Here is a 21,814-nt window from a genome sequence, read left to right as displayed (position 1 = left end):
CACCTCCTCCATCCCACTATTAGTGCCTTCCTTCTAGGATTATTCATGTTGAACAGAGTTGGTGTCAAACTCAGAAAAGGGGGCCACTAAGCTTCACAAAGGGCAGCTGGAGTGACATTCATCTTGCCAAATTCAAATCTGACATCAGGCACTTAATAGCTGTGTGACCCTGGGCAGGTCACTTAAACCCTGTTTGCCTCAGTTTCCTTATCTCAATAATTTCCTAATAGAACAGACTCCTAGAAGGCAAGAACTATTGTAGGTTCCGCTTTGCCGAACCAAGCCCCGTGGTAGGCGCTCACTCCCTAAATTTGTGTTGCATCATCTCTGTAGTGGCCCCTCTCCGTCTGCCTTGGTTTCCCTCAACCTTTTCTTTATGCCTTTCTCTGTTGCTTCCCTGAGTGGCTGTCTTCTCCCTCACCCGTCTGCCTCCCTGTTCGCTCTGGGCACACTTACTGGGTGGCTTGCAAGTGCCGTCTCTCTTGCTTCCTTTTGCCCAGGTGTCGCTCGGGGTGCCAACGTAGGCTTCCTTTCCCCAACCGTTAGTGGTCAGAGATGAGGGAATGATGGCAGCAAGTCGCCGTTACCTTTCCATCTTTAACACTGGTTAAAAACAAATTTTTTTTTAGGATAAAAACTTTTTATATGACAAAAATTAGTGGGAAAACTAGAAAGCAGTCTGATAGAAATTATTGCTCCGACCATCTTGTATCATAAACAAAAATCACATGAGGGGGAATTTTTTTTTTTACCATTTCTGCAAGTCGCTGGTTACCTTTCCATCTGCCAGCACCCGGCCCACGGCAGACACATCAGAAGTGGCTACTGTGTCGCCTCACGGCACTCCACGGAGAGCCTTTGGGAGGCAGCGGGCTCCTTCCATGTTAAGCTGAACCAGTTGTGCCCTTAAAATCCCTCTGGTGGCACATGGGCTCATTCTATGTTGAGCTGAATCAGTCCGTCAATGAGCGTATTATTGAAGCACTTACTGCGCGTGTCCTAAATGCCAGGCACGTAAAGACAGGCAGTCCATGTCCCTAAAAGCGCTCTCCGATGGGCTACGCTTATTCCATGTTGAACTGAATGATTCATTTAAGAAATGAGAGCCAGACCTAGAAATGGAAGCTCCTGGGTTCAAATGTGATTTCAAATACTTCTGGCCGTGTTTAGCCCTTACCACTCTCTGCCTTGGATTCTAAGACACACAGTTAGGGTTAAAAAAAAAAAGTACAAGCACTCCTTGCCCTCGGAGCTTAAAAGCTAAAGGGGGAAATTGTGAAGATGCTCAGTACTTGAGACTAAACGCCTTTGATGAATCGTTAACCCTTTCCCATGCACAGTGTTAAAGGGAATCCCCTGCAATAAAGACACAACATGCCAGAAGATTTGGAACTTTTTAAAATATAATTTAAAACTATTTTGTACCAGTACAATATATTAATTTTTACAAATGTAAAATTTTATCAGCTGTTAAAGCATTTGCAAAAACCACACATCCTACTTCAGCTTTTATTGCACAATATCTATATGAAAATATTAATTTTTAAATTAGAAAACATAAATTATGCTTTCAATATAGAAGAGACGATCTGATTTTTTAAGACAATACTATATAAGAAAATCTACCCAGAAAATAACCAACTTTCACAGGTTTCCAAGCTCAACAGGTGTTTCAGAATGCCCAGTTTACAAAACGTTTAAAACCAGTACCAAGGAATTGACATACAATCGCATCTCTGGAGATGAGATTCAAGTTGGTTTATTTAAAAAAAACAATTGAGGCATTTTTAAGGGTGAGCAAGTATGCCAAGTAGCTCTTTTCCATCCTAATGATCCTAGCTCCAACATGACATCCACATCGCATCGGCTCAACAAAATTATGCAGCCAACCCATGCATACACTCGTTTTCCCTCACGTACTCTATTCCTGGCAGTCTCACAGCCAAAGTCTACCACCAGGCTCTGTAATCATGAGGTTTTTCTATCCAATAGAAACAAAGGCTAAGATTCAGTCTTTTACAAAATCAGTTTATATATTTCCGTCCATCACCAAAAAAAAATTAGTGTCAAGAACATTGTTTGGTCTTCCTGGATATTCTGGAGGAGATGGTTTACCCAGAGCTGGACTGGTCAACGTACCACTGTTCCCCGTAGTGTAATCCGTAAACAAATCCCGGTGTTGAGCTGAAATGTAATGACAAAGTAACGCGGGCTTCCAGAAAGGACTTGGAATGGGAAGGCTTCTGGGCATGATACCGCCGTAGTAGTTAAATACTGACTGGAAAGCTGGGCAGAAAATCCATTTCCCATCGACCTGGAGCCTTATTTGCTGAGATTTTGCAATAACCTGGCGCCCCTAAACCTACCAGGGGGACGATTTTCCTAAAACTCTCCACAAACTTCACAGAACAAGAATAGGACCATTTTCCTAAAATAGATGGGGGGAGACGGGTCCAACGAAGCATTTGTGAAGCCGAGACCCTACAGATGGTTCAAATAGCTATTGGGGCTCCTTTGGGACCTGATGTGCTGCGTGAGCAAAGTCAGAATAGGACATGACCCATGACATCTATCCAGAGAAAAGAAAAAGGAAAATTGTGGTCATCAAGTCCCGAGTCATAAAAAAAATCCCCACGTTTAGAAAAGGTCTTTTAGCGGTACAGAATGCCCAGAGACTCCGCTGTCTCCCTCCCGATTGGCATACCCCAGAACTGCTCACAGCACCTCACCTAGATGAGTGTTTCTAAAAATAGATCTATTTATAAAGGGTCTATAATGAGACCTCAAATGTAATGTATTTCACCTTTTTAAAAAAAGGATTCTTTATTACTCTTCTCTTCCTTAATGTTCTCCTGAACAAAATAAAAATAAACTCTGTCACTCCATTAGGAAACAAGCTAAAGACATTCACGGTCTGGAAATTTTTCCAAAGCCCCCAAAACTTGGTACTATGTGCAAATCTCCTCCCACGTAGGCATGGAGGAAATCCCTGATTACCTATCACTTGAACAGACTGCTAAATTACATACCGTAGAAAATGTACATTAATAGTAAATAGAGTAAAATCTATTTCATAAAATAAAAAATGTTCTGTAACTTCCATTTAAATACACATCTGAAAAGCTAGAAGAGGAGTCTGTTTTTCTTATTTTTTGTTGTTTTTTGAAAAGTGCTAGTCAAAACACGTATAAGTAACTTCAACACATCGTCCCAATGCTTTGAAACTGAACTCCATCCATCAGGGCTGATGACGGATAAACTGCTAAAAAGGAGGAGAAGGGAGAAAAAAATGTGTCACTTGTCAATTAATCCAGCTTCCTTAATTTTGGTGAAGAAGAATTTCTCCAGGATATTGGCACATTTGTAGTATTCGCTCTCAGGGGGGTTGTACTCTTTGCAATTGGTAAACACCCGCTGTAAGTCGGCCATGAATAATTTCTTAGATACATAGTACCTGTTCTTGAGTCGTTCACTCATGGTTTTCAGATCTGTATAGGAAAGAAAATATCAACAGTCTGATTCCTTTTAGCATTAGCTGATAAATGAAATTAAAAAAAAAAAACAAAAACAGAATCTGTCTTTACCTAGATGACTCCAAGAACCTAGGCTTGTGTCCCCCCCAGGGAAGTCCTCGGCACAGGAATTCCCTCCAATTTGGACTGTTTTGCCCATTTGTCATTTAGTAGATTTTTTTAACAGTTTTTTTAAAAATTGCTTTTAATTTAAAGAGAAAAAGAGGAAGGAGAGGGAGAGAGAGACAAAGCCCTAGGGAGCTGGCCGAGGTAAGTGACTTGACCAGGTTCATGTAATTACAAAAAATAGGGCAGAATTCCATCCTTTTCAAATGCACTCATTTCCACCACACACCCCACACAGCTTCCTTAAGAAAAGTCTCACTCTAGCGTTGTGAATGGTTAAAAAGCAGCGAGCCAACTTTCTACGTTAGCCATTAGATTTGTAGGATGTTAAGACTAGAAAACATTCTCTGGTTGTCGATGAGCTTCAAAAGGAGATTTTTACACAGGAAGAAACTGACAAAGGATTAAAATGATGAACTGCCTAATCGGGCCAGACTGTGCCTAACCCTAACCTTAACCCAGAGAGACCGCTTGAGCTGAACAACTTACCGAATTAGTTTAAAAAAACAAAATTTCTAGGTGTAACTTCACTGGATTCTTTTGATGCTGCACAGATCTCTATCTATGTATTTTGAAGCCCTCACATTTATTTTACATTCATCCATGAGGAAATAAACAGCACCCTACTTCATTGTAAGACTTTTTTCAAAATTAGTAAAATTTCAATTATTAGCATTAGTAATTAGTAAATTAGTAATTAGTAAAAATTCAAAATTAGTAAAATAATAGTGAAGGCATTTAGAGGCAAGCCGTGGTCACCCAGTATTCGTCCATCCACACAAGAGAAAAAACAAAAGGTTGAACGCAAGCCCTTCTTTTGAAACCACATTAGGTTACAAATGCAAACTGTGCTGGAGAGAAGGAACAAGAATGGAGAGCAGCTGCCACAATTTTCTCTCCACTTAAGGTCATGGATGCCATCTTTAAACTATAAACCTGGAAATATCTTTCAAGATCATACATGATTTCACATGAAGGAAAGGGATTAGAAGAGCTTGCTGAGCACATTCACCTACTAATACCAGGAGCAAACGTGCTTTCTAACGTGGAGGTTCCCAGCCAGTCAACAATCATTAGGCGCTTCTTTATTGGAATGTCAAAGCAGAAAGAGTCTCTGGGCACAGGGCGCTTGCCTCCTAATGGATGCAAGAACCTGACTAACTGGGTAAATACAAGCCCCAGAGGGCAGAAAAGAGGACATCCCAAAGAAGAATCAAAGGATCTGGAAAGACCTCCTGCAAAAAGTGGGCTTTAAGCTGAAACTAGAAGAAAGCCACAGAAAAAAAGACCCAATCAGGCAGGTTTCCAATTGAAATTGCTTGGCATGCATCCCTAAAATGGGGAGGGAATTGAACATCCTGGAGAGGAAAGAGAGCTGAACGTGGGGCCAGGAGAGAGCTGGCTTTCTCATTTCTCGCTGACACTTCCTTACAGCTTAAGGACCACAGAAGCAAATCCAAAGTTTGCTCCACCTTTGTTGACTCATTTTTTGAATAGGGATAACGATGCCTAGCGGTAGCTCCCTCGGCAGATATAAAATGCAACATTACTGTCCATCGTTTCTATTAGATAGCCACAGATCTATACAAAATAAAGAGAACATTAGAAAGCTAGTTGTCTTCCTCCTTTGGGGAAGAATTTCCAGCCTCTAGTAACATCCATGTTGGGAGTTCTGGTGTGGAAAGTTCTTCCTAATTCAAAGTGGAAACCTCTGCAAATTAAGGTTACAGACTCACAGGATCCTACCTATTGAGCTGGAAAGTATTCCAGATATTATTTAGCCCCAGGAATGTTCTTAACTTAGGGTCGACAGGCCCTCTAAGGATTCCACAAATAGATCTCAGTGGGTCCATGAACCTGGATCAGAAAAAAATGAGATCTTTATTTTCACTAGCCCCCGGCTGAAAGTTAGCATTTCCTTCTTTTATGAAGGCGAGCCTCAAACCATTTGTCCAAGAAGAGCGCCAGTTTCACAAGATTGCCCAGGAGATCCATGACCCAGAAAAGGAAAAGCTCCCAGGCTAATCCAAAACTCTTCATCTTATGAACAAGGAAACGGAGGCTCAACATGGTTCATTCAACCATGCCATAAAGTTGGTCTGTGTCCAAGGTGGGGCTTGAACCCGTATCTTTAGCTTCTTCTCCCTTTGTTCCTCTACCCTACCATGTCTAGAAATACCACCCAATGGCCATCCTTAAATGAAAATGGACTAGTGCCTTCTCCAGCTGGCCTCTGCCCTCTAACCCCAGTTACTGATCTGCAGAATCTCTGAAGGATGCTCATGGACTCCTCAGTTGTCATGGCGACTACCTCCCGGCAGCATCCGCATCAGCGAAGGAACTCTGGCTGCTCCAGACCAAGTCAAACACTGGTCCCTGTTCAGATGACAAGCCCGGGGAATCATGACAGCAGCCAGGGGTGCAGTGGGGTACCGCATTAGTCCTGGAGTCAGGAAAACCTTCCAGCCTCCAGTACTCACTAGCTGTGTGACTCTGGGCAAGTCACTTCATTTCTTTCGGTCTCCATTTCTTCAACTGAAAAATGGGGATACCAGGCACCTCCCTCACAGGGCTGGTGGTGAAGATCAAATGAGATCATATTTGTAAAGCCCTTAACATAGTGCCTGGCACACAGTAGGTGCTTAATAAATGCTTGCTCCCTTCCCTTCCCCCTGGTGATATTCTCTGAAGAGTATCCAAACAGAAAGCTGACAAATGAATACAAACAAGATTCAACTAGCCTTTGGTGCTCCATAAACTGTATCCATAAATGTTTCATATCGAGGCCCCCTCCTATTGCCCTCCTGTCCCTAGGAGCCCCTCGGGAGTGTTTCATGGGGCTATTTACAGATCATGGAGCTTGAAGGGTTCATGCAGTGTCAAACACGATAATGCTGACTTGGAAAACCACAAATTAACATTATATCTTTTTTTAGTTATTTTGTTCAATTTAATTTTTTTTCTTTTGTGATTTCCCAATTACATTTCAATATGGTTCAGGGAGCCCTTTGTGGCCACCCCCTCACTTTAAAGATGAGGAAGCTGAGGTTCAGTTAAGTGGCTAGCCTTCCAGGTTAGACTGTGCACTAAGCAGAGGGGATGGACTTAGAATCCAAATCTCTTCTCTCCCCAAGTCCTCAACTTCCTCTTAACACCTCCACCCACTTCAGCACGTTCCTGTTCTATAGAGAAATCAAATCGCCTGATGTGAGCATTATTTGTCCTCTTCCCTACCTTAATATGCTTTGCATTTTTTCTCACCCTCTCCTAGAGGCTCAGACAATAATGGAATTTTCCTTTCACATTCTTAAAATTCCTGAGTTTTATATCATCCATTATCCATCTCATTCACTCCCTTTCAATATTTTCCTCTTCTGGCTTCTCTACAAAATTCTCAGGTCTTCCTGTCCTCAAAATCAATCAATCTCTCTATCTTCTCTCTCTCTCCCTTTCTCCCTCTCCTTCCCCCATCTCTCTGCCTGTTCCTCTGTCTGTGTCTGTATCTCTCTCTCTCTCTCTCTCTCCTTCCCCCCCAATTCTCTGCCTGTCTCTCTTCTCCCTCTCCTTCCCCCAACTCTGCCTCTGTTTCCCTATCTCTCTAGCTTCTCTCCTCTCTCCCTCCTTCCCCCATCTCTCTGCATCTATTTGTCTATTTTCTCTCCTCTCTCTCTCTCCCCGCTTCTTCCTCTCCTTTCCCCCAACTCTCTGCCTCTTTTCCTCTATCTCTTTGTGTCTCTCTCCTGACTCCCCAACTTTTATCTCAATTTTGGTGCTAAGGCTTCCATCCCTAGCACTCCCTGATACTCCTTGCCCCAGGCTCACCAATAACCCCTTCTCATTTTGAACTCTAATGATCTCTTATCCCTATTATTTCTTTTTATTTTTTTCCCCTTAAAACTTCTTCCCCCCCTCCCCCCCCCCACCTTCTGTTTTGGAATTGATAATAAACATTGGTTCCAAGGCAGAAGAGCGGTAAGGGCTAAACAACTGGGGTAAGCGACTTGCCCAGGGTCACACACCTAGAAGTGTCTGTGGCCAGATTTGACCAGGACCTCCCCATCTCTAGGTCTGATTCTATCCACTGAGCTACTTAACGGCCTCTTTTGATCCTTTTTGCAGCATTACACTTTGCTGAGAACTTTCTCTCCCACCGATTTCTGAGAGTCCTGCTCCCATCACCCTCTGGATCTCTTCTCGCTGTTTTCAATCTCCTCTTCCTCTCCTCCTTTTGTCTGGAGCACAGCCCTTCTCAAAGTCTCAAAGGAGTCCCGAAGGGTCGTCAGCACCGGAATAATCTACATTTTCATTTCTAATAGAGTAACTTAACAGAGACGACCCACAGAACCAAAATCTCCATATGCAGGATAGAGGCGTGGCTGCAGTTTTCAACTTTAATAGCTTGATGATAAATATAAATGTAAGCAGAGTGTGTGTGTGTACACACACACGTGCATGCACACTCACAAAGCAGACCCTGGCTAACTTTGGAAAAGAAGGTACTAGTGAACCTAGAAGCCCCTCCTGCAGAAGGCGGTGACTGAGCGGAGTCTGGCGGTCTTGAAGGAAACCAAGGATGCCAAAAGGCAGCAAGGAGGAGGCATCCATTCTTCTCACAGCCCTCATGATCTCCTTTATTCAGGCCTCTCTCAAATGGCGATATTTAGCCTTGACTTTTCCCCATGACCTCGGGAGTCCAGTATTGCCAGCCATCTGTTAGACACGACCATCTGGATGTCCTACTGACTCAATAATCACTCCATCATCTCCTTGACCCTGTTTATCATAATCGTGAGGAGGAGGACAGCTAACATTCACATTGTGTTTACTAGGAGCTGGGCACTGGGCTAAGTGCTTTACAATTATTTCATTTGGTCCTTACAACCCTGAGAGGTCAGTGCTATTATTAGTAGTCCCATTTTACAAATGGGGAAACTGAGGCAAACAGCAATTAAGTGACTTGCCCAGGACCACACAGCTCAGTGTCTAAGTGACTCCAAACCCAATGCTCTACCCACTGCACACTCTCATCAATCAAGATCCTTCTCTTCCTTCAGGGTCTAACTTAGGCATCACCTCCACCATGTTGGATTCTCCCAGCTAAAGTGGGAGCCACATCTTCCTTTAATCATCCCTAAGGTCTTAATCCCTTCCTAACTTTTTTTTAAAGCTTGTTTGCCTGCCCCAGAGGGCAGAGTGGAAGTCCAGGAAGGCTCAAAAGACACCAACAGGACAAAGAAAATAACTTTGTGTCTGAGATCACATAATGGCATTCCCTGAAAGGAAGGTTATACCAAAGAAGAGTCTGTCTGCCCACAGTGCAGGCAGGCAGCTAAGAAGAGCAGAGCTTTCTCCATGGCTACAATTCTATGGGCTCTGGAAGACAGCTGGAGAAGGCTTCCACGGAATACAGAAAGAGACACTGAGTAAAGGCTACTGAGGACCTTCTCCCCTGAAAACTCTGTCCCATCAACATTCCCAAAGCTTGCAGGCTATCCCACCACAAGTGAACGCACGCACACACGCACGCCCTCGAATCCTTTCTGCCCACATTCACACACGGTGCCCATTCATCCTCCACATCTCCATCTAGAGAGAGTTCACTCTGAATTTAGAAAATGTGAATGGCATTACCCATAGGGAACCTTATAACTTCATAATATCCAGGAGCTTCCGTTCTCTTCACGGGTTCCATGAAGGGCCAAGCGCTTTGATGGCTCTTTGGTAAAGAAAAAAGTAAGGTATCGAATATGGAAATTCCATCCGGGAAAAAACATTTTCAAAAACTTCCATTAAGTCAAGGGAAAGAGATGACTCACCTTCACCTGCTGCAGGATGTTTTTTAATGTGCTATAAAGCTGATCGGGATCTTTGGGCTCTTTGCTTGAAAGAAAATAGTAAGAAACAGAAAAAGAAGAATTAACCTTTACCCACAATCCATTTCATCCCCTATAGTGATGGATCCTATGGAAGGGGTACGGTTTGTTTCATGAAAACGATGCCCCGGGTGAATGGCAGACTCAAGAGCAATCTTTTTGGTCTTTTCTCTAAGTTGCAGAGAAATAGGGGCAGTGGAGGTAGCAGAGGGGAGGGGTGGAGGGAAATCCTCTTCATGGATGTTACTTTTTATAGTTATACTTACCCTCTTTCTTTTCCACTTGGTTTCCAGCCTGTCTCCCCTGTACATGAACAGAATTAAAGATAAAGGGAAAAAAAGATAAAAAAATAAAATGAGAATTGCTCTTTTGATCCAAAGAGTAACAAAGTTAGCATATTCTCAGCATTTTACAGACTTAGGGCAGGGTTTTTCTTCATAGTAAAAATAAACAAATCACAATATTGTTACAAGATGGTTCTTTTAAATGGACTCTTTGGGGAATGGCTCCAGGGGGATTCAGGCAATGTAAAAGGAAAAGCTGTTCGAGCAAAGGGATTCTCTTCTCCAGGTGCTTCTAAGCACTCCACATTCCCTTTCTACTATTCCCTTCTACTTTCCTCAGGTAAACTGGGCTATTATTTCCATTTCTAATTACTTGAATAAAGCTAGGATTGTGTATACTAAGGTGGCTGCCACCAGCCAAAGCTGGGCACCTCTGAAAGCAGAGCATGAGGAGATTAAGCTGCATGATGCCAATCGAGGTCCTGCCCTGCTCTACTCTGCCAAAACCAGACCATCCTATATGGTCCAAACCTAGATTGGCAAACCATCTTGGGCTGGGATGGAGGCATGATGACATTTCACCCAAGATGATGGATCTAACTTTGAGGTTCTTAACTTTTTTTCAGTGGTGGACCCTTCCCTCCTTTGGCAATCTGGTGAAACTTGGGAACCCATTCTCAGAATATTTGTAAATACATAAAATAAAAACAGGGGGACGAAGAAAGCCAATTACATTGAAATAGTTTTCAAAATCTAAATTTAAAATTTAGAAAAAATTTAATTTTTAAAATTTTTTTTAAATTTAAATGGGTCCAAGGTCAAGAACCTCCATATTATTATAAAATCCAATGGCTCCAACTTGAGTATAAAATGGGTGTCTCTTGGCCTTCATCCAACCAACGGTTCAATGTTTGGGTTTTTCCCCCCCCGGTTGGTTGGTTGAAACTGGAACCCACATGAAAATGGCTCCTTGCCAAGAACTTGCTGTTAGCCATAAACTCATAAATAGGTTGATTTAAAGAATGGAAAATTTGCAATAAACTAATTTGGTTAGCATAAGTGAAAAACCCTCCTTTCTCCAGGCATGTAGCTTGCCAGCTGAAATCTCAATCCCTGGCTTAAACAAGTGGCCACTTGGGGCACAGAGCAAGAAAGGAGAAACACCACCTGATACTCTGTTTACGTAAGGGAGGGGAGTGTGCAGGGAAGTGAACTGTCTTCTAAAGAGACTAAAAATAATCCCAGGCAAAGAGGAAGAGCCTTAAAGGCGAGGTTGGCTATTTGCTGGTCTCAAGTATTCGAAGCCAGTGAAGGCTGGATTTGAGCAAGAATATGACCATCTTGTGCATCAAAGCTGAACTATTCTGGTGGATTCCCACCATCGGCAAATAACGTGCTTTGGAAGAGAGCAATATACATACTGATGCCAGGAATGCTTTCGATTGGAATCTGGCGGACTCCATCTTTAAAACACGAAAGTCCGGGGTAGACCTTTCGAATCTGAGCTTGCTTCCTTTCTATAAGTTTCTTGATGATCTGCAAGCAGAGGAAGAAAAATGCAGGGTGAAGAACGAAGTTCACAGGAGAGCCAGAGTCAACAGGAATCAATTTGCGGCTTCCCGACTACCCTCCCCAGACGTAAAAGAGAGAGAGCAGAATTTGAGGGGGGGGAACAAAATGGATACTCTTTTCAATAGGCAGTAAGGGAAAATACTCCATTAGTCCGCCTGAGCCCATTCTGCTGCATGCACACCATTGTCTCCAAATGACTTATCTCTCCCGACCAGAAAAGCTAATAGGGAGAGAATGCGCTGCCCCTGGGTTCCCGGTCACATTTAGCACACTTAGCATAAGTCATCTTTTGTGCCTGGGCTTCTCTGAGGAGTCTGGATGAAAATGATAATCAATCACCCCTGGAGCATCGGAGACAGCCTCACCTAGGCAGAACCCCCTTCCCTTTACTCAGCAGGAACTGCGCCATTTGGATTGATGAAGCAACTTAATAGTCTTCAAAAAAAGCGACAAATCCCAGAATGGGTAGACTTGGAGTTTGAACTAAACCATCTCAGCCAAAGCTGCCATCTGCACACTGTGGAGACAGGAAACTCCCCTAAAATGAGCTCAAAATCCTAACAACAAAAAGCTGGGGAAACTTTAGGCTACGGGGAGATCCCACGGATCTAAGGTTCCCCATGCTTGGAGGGAATTTGTTTTCATTTCTTTGAGCTCTTCCTAAACTTGAAGGGAGCTTGTTCTAAAACTGCTCAGCCTGTAGGGTACCCTTCAAGCCCCCGGGCCATTTTGGTCAGAAAGCCAAACTAGGATTTAATTGGATATAAGGGATGTAACCCCCCCCCCCCCAGGCAGTCCTCAAAAACTACCAAGAAGAAAAACCAAGTTTCTTTCTAGTAATCCGATTTTACCTATAACAACAAGGAGTCTTTGGAGGGGCAAGAAAATATCTCTTGCTTTAAAGCAAGAATATCAGATGAAAAGGAATTTTCAAGATTTAAAATAAAAGCATTTCACAAAATCATGACACTTTTCAAGGAAATACCCCATCCCAACACAATACACTGAATCAAGTTGGTAGTTCCCTCCTAGTATTCCCTCCCAGCCCTCCCACACACCACCCCACTGCAAGCCAACCCAACTGGCCTTATCTTGTGCCCTATAATCACAATACCCCCAATCTGTGCCACGGCACCCCTCCCTCCTGCCACCTCACAGTCCTCACTTTTCTTCTAAGATACAGCGCTGGCACCACCTCCAGCACACAACCTTTCACGGCATCCTGACTGCTAGTGCTTCCCCTCCCAAACTCTTGAATTTAACTCTTTTGCTTGTATTTATTTTTAAACCCCTTCCCTTCCATCTCAGAATTAATACTGTGTCCTCACTTCTGTCACAGGGTCCCTTTTAAGACAGAACAGTGTCTAGGGCTAAGCGATCAGTTTAGTGACTTGCCCAGTGGATTGAGAGTCAGACCTAGAATAGTATATGATCAAACTTACAGATGAGAGGAAAGTCTTTCCATTTTCCAACATCCTGTTCCTAAAACCTAAGGGAGAATACTAAGGGTAGTCAGGGGGCTCAGTGGATATAGCCTCTGACCTGAAAATGGGAGGTCCTGGATTAAAATCTAGCCTTAGGCACTTCCTAGCTGTGTGACCCTGGATGAGTCACTTAACCCTTATTGCCCAGCCCTTACCATTCTTCTGCCTCAAAACCAATACACAGTATTGATTCTAAACTGGAAGATAAGGATTAAAAAAAAAAAACTACAAGGCTGTATGTAGTCTTCTATGTTCTTTGCAGACCTAACACTCAGGCTGTGAATGAATCCATCCAGTGGTCTAGCTCCTTTCCTCCGAAAAGAAAACCATACATTGAGGAAGGCAGACATGTCTGCTGTGGGTAAACACAACAACCAAGCCTGAGAGGTGCCTCTTCTTGGCAGAGAAAGCGCAATCTGCTGGCTTTTATTCACTGAGAGATCCCTCCTTTTAAATTGTTCATTTTTTTATTCAGTCATGTGTCTTTGGCCATAAGGGAGCAAGAGCTTTAGAAAGTGATTTCCCCCTTCATTTCTTACCCCTTGGGCGTAAAGGACCAAGATAGGAGAAGCCTTTTTAGCCTTAGAACCCAAGGAATGATGGGTTTTCAGATTCCCTTAAGTTACTGACATTAACACAGAAATGAGGCAATTGACTCCCCATCCTACCTCCCTGCCTCCCCCATTTGTCTGATCCCATTGTCTAAAGGTTTCGATCCCAACTTTCTAGCTTGGCATTCAAATAATTTTCCACAATTTGGTCCCACGTGATCCAATTCAGACTCTCCTCTTGTGTCCCTCACCAGAAATGCCCTCCTCTACCCTCAATTTCTTCCCTTCCCCAACAGTTCTGGTGATTCCTCCTCTCGGATTTCCGATGACCTTATTGTCCGTACAATGTCTTTTGTCGTATCTGACCATGAATCAAAATATTCGAGATCCTCAATGAAATGGTAGGATCCTCATGGAGAGAGATGGTGTCTTTTCTTTGGCATCCCTCCATGTGGACAGGGAATATGGTAGACTCAACAGTAGCTGTTGAATGGACCAGTTTTCCAACACTTTTTGGTGTTCCCTGGAGTCCTAAAACTCTCTGATGGATCCACATTATTGGAAGGTTCTTACCTCCTTCTGTTTTTTGATGATGACAGAAAATTCTGTGTATGGGATCCTTGGGTTTAGCTCACAGCCCATCAGAGTGGCTCCTTCATAATCCTTGATATAGCCTACATATTTGGTTTTGGGTACTTTGATATCTTTGGAGAAACCCTAGAAACAAAAGAGATTCAAACATGCCTTTGTCATGGCTCCCAACTAGCATGGAACTATTGGTATATCATTTAACTCCATAAATACATAGTTATGCACACACACCCCTAGTGTGTGATTTAACCTTAAGTATAGGTAATTATAGATTATTTCATTTTATGATAGATAAATCTATGTAGTGTGTTTAAAAATCAGAAACCAAAGTATGACTTCAGAAAAAAAAATAGAACCCAATTGAATGTGCCAGGAATAGAAGTCTTAAATAGGGACGACCATTATGACCTACTCCTGCCCCCCACCCCAAAAGTCATTTTAAAATGTAAAACTGCATAGTAAGCAACAGTTTTTATTATAAAAAATGAGAGATAATGTGATAAATTATGTATTATTAAGGAATAACTCAAAAGCTACACACTGGAAAGGAGGGAGTAAGGCAGGAAAAGTAGGAAAGGGAAGGAAGGAAAGAAAAACCCAGAGCTCAAGCTGAAGCTATTGAAAGAAAAGTCTCAGCAGAAAACACAGGCCAGAGAATCTTTTTTCTAAGATTTCTAAGGTTCGAAAGAGAAACAACAGCCACCTTCCTGGCCACCAACCTATGAGCCAATTTTTCCTTAATGTAATTATGGTCTGCCCCAGAGTAAATCCATATCCAAACAGCAAGCTGAGTTAGAGCAAGGTCCTACATGTGTGTACCTACAGAATGATGCAGCCACATCCCCACTTGCAGGCGTCTCTTTTCTACTCTTGGGAGGTTGCATGGACTTTGGTCAAAGACCAATGGGATCCCGGAAGGACATCCAGTCCTATCCTTTTACCCTTCCTTTTTTTAGTCAAGGAAACAGAAAGAGCTCTTTCAGCTCATCAAAGAAAATAACACAACTTTGGAATAACTGCCACAGGCTTCCTGCTTTTTGTTTTAGACTAGAATTTAATAATGATTACTTCCCACCCAACCCCCTTATTGCTTCTCCCTACTGCAGACATTCCCCAAAAAGGAGAACACTGTAGCCTTTCTGAAGTAGCATATGATGTCCCTTCCTTTTGGACAGAGCTACGTTCCTCAAAATTGGCTAAAAACTATTAGGAATAATCTAAGTTAGAACAAAAGCTCCAATTCTACAAATCAACAACCCCATCCATCCTCCACACACAGGACAAAGCAAAGGAGTAGAAAAGGAGAACAGACTGGGTTGAAAACTCTTGACAAAAAAGAAATAAAGATTTCAGGGGTGGCAGGAATGAAAGGATTCCAACTGCAGGAATGACAGCACCAGGAGTGCTTTCAATGCACTTTCCAAACTCCAGGATCAATCCATGCTGCTATCTCGGACACCAAGTCCTTCACCAGACCCAAAACCTGTGTCCCCTACATAGAAAACATTCTGAGTTCATAGGACCAAGAACCTGGTTGCAGTCTCCTCCTTCCTCCTCCTGCCTGGTTATTTCTAGTATCTAACCTGGTCATCGCTTAACACGACACAGGTTCCAGCCTGAAAACGATGGAATTCACAGCTTCGGGTCTGTAAAGGGAATTGCTGCTCAACTTCACAAATCCTATAGGAACCAGTTTCCTTCTAAATGAATGATGCCTATTAGTATGTTGATGAAATGAATGAGGTGCTAGGGTTCCGATAGACGGCAGGTGGGCAGGTGGGCAGGTGAGAGAGAACTTACTTGTTTCTTGAAGTATCCAATTGCATATTCATCAGCATACGTAAGAAAGTTCAGGATGCTATGTTTTATATGGTATTCTTTCAGGTGATTCATGAGGTGAGTTCCATAGCCCTGTATGGAAGTTGGTATAAGAAACATTTATGCATGGGTGGAAAAAAAATTTCATGAGATGAAAAGTGCCAAGAAAGATGTTAGGGACCAGCGAGGGGAAGCTGTGCTTTTTGGGTTTCGTACATTCTATATCTTAGAGAATTTTAGCAAATTGGACTTTTCCTGAAGGAGTTTTATCACAGAACCTTCTCTTGAGATTCTGAGTCTCAGGGATGGGATATCAGCAAAGCCTCAAAAAGCCTTGGACCAATTTGCTAGCATGATCTGAGGATATACCTAAGGGCAAAATCTAACAGTAGATTCTATTAAATTCCAAGAATTTTCTAAAGAATATGTATATAATTCCAATTTTTTGGCAGAAATTTTGGATATACATTACCAAAAACAATTCTTTCTCACAAAAAAGTGAGTGAAAAAAACAAAGCATTCTGCTTTAAGATTAATAAGACTTCAGAGAATCTAAGCAACCAACAGACATTTGCTATATATCCAATTAGTAAAGCTTACTAAAGAATAGGATAAATATCTCTCTAGGTAGGATGATGTCTCTAGGTAGCCAGACTTCACCAAGCAAGTAAGGTCTGCAAAATCCCCATTAGCCAAATCATACTGTGAGATATCCCAAAGCAGAGAATATTGAAACATATCATTAATTAAAGTGAGAGGAAAAAAGATTTATTTAATTTTAAGTGATACAGTATCTTTTAAGAGAAGAGCCCCAATAATTTCAGGATACAAAAAGAAAAAAAATAAGATGCCCATGATCAAGAATATTACATGAATTTCATTTATGACTCAATTTCTCTGAAGAGTCAAAAATATGTCCAGAGGAATGAACTCATATATCCTCACAACGTCACTTTAAAAAAAGTAGATGGGGGAACAATCTTTTTTACCCATTTTTAGAAGGCGAAACTGTGGCACTGAGAGGACTAATGGTTGCCTTAGAGAATGAGAACATGGTCCTAGGGAATGAGAAGCTGTCCGGCCACTTAACTTAATTCAAGTTAGGGAATAAATGATCCTACTAGTATTGGGTGACATAGGGCAAAAAATATCATATGCAGAATTTGTAGAATAAAAACTTTTGAAAAATTTTTCTCATGAACCTCTTTCCTAAAGTCTGAGGAAGTTCAGGAAAAGATTTCTTCCCTTTCTATCCTGTATCCTAAGGAATCTACGCAAGATTCACTAATGAAAAGACTCATTCCAATTTCACCCTTGCTTTATAATTCAATGGAGACAGACCTCAATCTATACAAAATCTTTCTTTTAGACACTCAGATTGCTGATGGTCTATCTCGTCTGAGAACATTTCCACAGAACCAATCCCACTCACACCAAACCAACACCAGTGGAAGATGTGCTAGGCAATGGAAATTTCCAGTTTTGGCCATGAGATCTGGTATTTGATAAGGACAAGTCAATCCTTGAAGTGACTCAATGATACTCATCAGAACACTTTATCAAAAGATTACAGTATTACAGAATCTTCAGAGAGGGTAGTGAGGAGATTGGGGATAGCCTATATTAAATGTAAACAACCTATGACTTCACCAGTGGATGGGCTTCATCCACCAATACAGATCACAATTCCTTCAAATCTTAGAAGAGATACTTCATGAGTTATGATTTTTAAAATCCATCCTTTGATGTATGGACCCTCCAACGTAAGCTAGGTTGGTCTTTGAATAATGGTGTCCATCCATGGTTTGACTTCATGGTAGCCACTGGCATGAATTGCTTTCTTAAAGGTTTTTTTCACTTGACCCTCACAATGACAGGTACTCCAATCCCCATTTTAGAGATGCAGAGACCTCATGGTGTTTGGAGAATTGGCTTGTAGGATTCCAGGAGAAGTCTCCCTGTCTCTAAATGTAAGTCTCCCTGCACCACAGTGAGGGTCAGCACTATCAATGAAGTTTTACCTGGATTCAAGTGCTTTAAATTCAATCTATGTCTGTGCAACAATACTACAGAATCTTATATCTCCATCCCAGAGATAACTGAATTTTCCCATTTAAAAATCCACCCACTTCCGGAATAAGGAAGGGAGAGATGCAGTGCACCTGAATCCCAGCCCACCTGGGTACATAGTTTTTTTTTTTTTTTTAAGCAACTCGGAAGTGGGTCCACACCATGAATCATCAATATTTTAAGAAAACAGCAAGAATCAGTCCTTGATTTTTAAGAAATGATGGAAAAGTATTTTTCCACGATTGACTTTTGAACTGAAAAAATCTATGAACTGAGGCCCGACTGATTTGTTTTCTGGTTTTTTCCCTCTAAACGTGTATGATGAAGCAAGCCTGGTGGCATCATCCAAAGAACCAGGATGCCACAAAACATCTCTTAACATCTCTGCTATCCCAAAGCCAAGTCCACCATAACTGGATTCTTTCAAAAGGGTACTCCTGGGGTTCATTTTTACAGAGGGAAAGAAATGATGTTCTCCATCTGAAAGGCAAGGACACTGTCCTACCCTCCCATTCCTGCTACTGCTCACTAAGACTAACAAGCCAAACCAAAACAATGCAATGAATGCAGATAATTCCCCATGATCCCAACAGCAAAAACTATACATTTACGATGGAATTTCTCAACTTGGTTTAAAGCACTCACTAAAAGCACAGCAACAGCACCATCTAAAGACAAATTGTCAGATCTCCCTGAAAACTGACTAGTAAATTCAACATGGAGTGAAATTGGGGTCCTGATTGTTCCAAATAGAATAACTACTCCCCCAAATGATGAACTAGGTAGAAAGGGATAAGGAGAGAGGAGGCAGGAGGAAAATACATACACTTGATCATAAAAAATAAAATTGAATTAAAAGACCAAAGCCAACAATAAAAAATGATTCAATGATTTTCCAAAGTCTACCAAAGCATTTACTCTGGAAAGGGAAGATTCTCTGATTCTTAAGTATCTATAAATGGCATTTTCTGGAAATAATAAGCAGAATTATCAAGAGTTTGATCACTACCATTTTCCAATATGAAAGAGAACTAGTTTTAGAGCTAGAAGGGTTAACCTAAAGACTCTCAATTCCAAAGTCCTCGTCTCAAGACCAAATAGGGAACTGATGCTCATGGAAGCGAAACACTTTAGAATTTATCACTTCAATTGACAAGTGTCTCTTTTCTTTCCTGCCCACTACCACAAACAAAACTCTTGGAACAAAGCATATGGTCAAACGAAACAGGCTCTCCTGTTGTCTCTGTCTAATAGCATGTGTCTCTTTCTGCATAGTGTGTCACGAAGTGAAAAGCATCTTTACAATGCTGCTGTTTGGATATAAATCGTTCTTGAGTCTTTCCAAGTTTCTCTGAATTTCTTCCCCTTTGTCATATCTTTATGGCCCAAGAATGCACCATGACATTCCCATTTCCTCATTTGTTCAGACATTCATCAATGGCTGGGCACCTCTTTAGTTTCCAAAGTTAAGTGATTTTTTCAAGTGCATTCAGGGAACTACTTAAACTAAACCCTTCTGAAATGAAATCCAGGACTGTTCTATCCCAAAAGCCCAAATCTGGAAGGATCATACAGAGTGCAGGACTCGGGGCCAGAATGGACTTGGGGAACCTAGTGTAATTTTCAGTGGCCCCCAGAGCACTATACTGTGCAATTGTTCCCACCCCCTGGTTCCATTGAAGTGTAAAATATCACATCCATGGCAGAAATGGGCACAGCCTTTCGCTGACCTGACAGAAGAGTTCTAGGACATGCTTCCTGATGGGCAGAGAAGTGGGAATTTTTCATTCCCTTAACAGTGTGACCCTAGAACCCACACTTCTTATCAGACAAGGAAATGTCCGGAGGAGCATCACTTTGGGCAGTTACCTACAACAGAATAAAAACCAGGCTGTGGGGGAAAAGGAAATTAGGACTACAGTATCATTCCATATCACTACCATGAGGAGAAGGACAATACATGCCCAGTGTGAACGGTGATCATTTATTCAGTCTTTCAAGGAAAAGCATAACAAATGGTGGAGAAATTTAAGAGTTCCCAATCTGTTTGTGGGCACCTTACACATTTTCCATGGTACTGTATAAATGGAGATTTTGAACCTTAGACTTCATTCCCCAGAAGTCCTTGGTATGTCCATTGTGTTCCTCATCTTCATTATTAATGATGATGATTTTCATAACTACCTCTTGAAGTTTGCAAAGCATTTTATATATCTCAATTCATTTGATTCTCACAACCACCCCAGGAGGTAGGTGCTACTATCTCCATTTTTACAAATGAGTAGATTGAACCTCAGGCCAATTAGGATGACCTGTCAAAGTACACAGTGTCAGAGGTGGAATGGAACTCAGGTCTTCCTCATTCCAAGTTCCTAGAGCTCAATCCCCTTCTTGTTTAGAACACTAACTAAAAATATGATTTAAAAAAGAAAGAACTCTAAAGATGGTTTGACCAGGGTTCCCTTAAGAGCAGACACAGACACAAACTGCCTCTATCAAGGATATTTTGGGAAAGAAGTCAAGATCAAAACCAATATGTACCAAAGCCAAAGTAATCATTCTGAGATCCACTACCATTTTGGATCATCTATTTTGTTCTTTTCTGAGAGAGTCAAAAGTTGATGGACCCATTTGCTGGAGGCTGGAACATATTCACAATGGGACAAAATAGAAATCGGTAGGTTTTATCCGAGTTGCAGTCTAAAATCATAGCAGGAAGCTCCTAGAATGAGGGAACCGCATGTCTCATATCATGGCAAAAATTCTCTAGCTGTCGAAGGCTGCACCACACCAGTTTCTTGTATAAGAAATAAAACAGCAGCAGCAATACACATCTTCTTTCAGGGACCCCTGAACTCTACTTGGGTCCTCTGTTGGACAAGGCTCAGAGAGGTCTCCACACACTCTGGCTTTTATCTTTCCCCCCTTGTTGGGTTGGTTCTAAGAAAGCCCTGGAGAGGCTCTTACCTTGACTTGCTCATTGGAAGTTACAGCACAGAAGACAATCTCTGTGAATCCTTGCGACGGAAACATACGGAAACAGATCCCACCGATCACACGGCCATCTTTAATTAAAGCAAGGGTCTTGTGCTTACTGAAAGAATCAGATTGTGTCCCAGTTTTAGTTATATTGCAAAGGAGAACAGCTTTCCGATGCTTATTATTAATCTATCAAGAAGAAAGTAGGGGAAATAAACTGGATTTCTACATTTTGAGGCTGCAGTAGAACTTATATATCCCCAAGCTCCTGTCTATTCAGATCTCTATTTTATCTGGTCTATTTTATGGTCCAGATAAAGGGCTCCTCTAATATGTCAGCTGACTCGTGAGTTCTCAAAGACTACGCCAACAGAACACAGGCACAAATGTGTCCCTACAGAGCTGGAAAGGCTTTGAACACGAGTCTGAAACCCAAGGGACAGCCTGGCTAATTTAAGAGAGATTCATCCACAAGGTGGTTCTTAAAGAGGCTGCCTTTGCCATCCCTTCCAGCTCTGAGATTCCTTAAAGATTAAAGAAACGATGAAGAGTGACTTCGTCTTCTGATATTTCAATATCGATAATGAGAAATCTGTTCGACCCTGAACATCTGAACACATTTAAAAACAAAACTTAAAAACAAAGACCCTGAAAGTCCTGAAGAAACATGAGGGTAGAGCCCAACCTGGGCAAGGAGAGCAGCAGCATCTCTCTGCCCAATGAGATGACGTGGAAGGCACGTCAGTTTCCTATGTGGGACCAGTTTCAGGATCTCAAAGATGGTCTCTTCAAAAGCTTGTCAGGGCAGCCAGGTGGCATAGTGGGTGGAGCATCAGGTCTGAAGTCAAGAGGATCTGGGTTTGAATCTGAGTTCAGCCACTTCCTAGCAACGTGACCCCAGGCAAGTCACTTAACCTCAACTGCTTCGCTGTTGCTGCTCTTCTATCTTATAAA

General features: G+C 42.0%; 1 protein-coding gene across 2 annotated transcripts in view; it reads right to left on the bottom strand.

Annotated features, from left to right (window-relative positions):
• Nucleotides 1-1,385: 1,385 nt before the first annotated feature.
• KAT2B (lysine acetyltransferase 2B) overlaps nt 1,386-21,814 on the bottom strand; it is a 119,677-nt gene continuing 99,248 nt past the window's right edge. Inside the window, exons 11-18 of one of the 2 annotated variants that reach the window (XM_001380477.4) lie at nt 20,849-20,975; nt 15,794-15,904; nt 13,976-14,119; nt 11,217-11,331; nt 9,778-9,814; nt 9,455-9,518; nt 9,270-9,354; nt 1,386-3,488 (exon numbers count right to left, since the gene is read on the bottom strand). In XM_001380477.4, the coding sequence (XP_001380514.3) occupies nt 3,295-3,488; nt 9,270-9,354; nt 9,455-9,518; nt 9,778-9,814; nt 11,217-11,331; nt 13,976-14,119; nt 15,794-15,904; nt 20,849-20,975 (877 nt within the window). In that variant the 3' untranslated portion in view covers nt 1,386-3,294. The remainder of the gene's footprint in view (nt 3,489-9,269; nt 9,355-9,454; nt 9,519-9,777; nt 9,815-11,216; nt 11,332-13,975; nt 14,120-15,793; nt 15,905-20,848; nt 20,976-21,814) is intronic. The other variant, XM_007505154.3, reaches the window with a different exon arrangement.

This window comes from Monodelphis domestica, chromosome 5 (assembly GCF_027887165.1).
Source record: "Monodelphis domestica isolate mMonDom1 chromosome 5, mMonDom1.pri, whole genome shotgun sequence".
Classification (NCBI taxonomy): domain Eukaryota; kingdom Metazoa; phylum Chordata; class Mammalia; order Didelphimorphia; family Didelphidae; genus Monodelphis; species Monodelphis domestica.
This window is presented reverse-complemented; position numbering and strand designations above follow the sequence as displayed.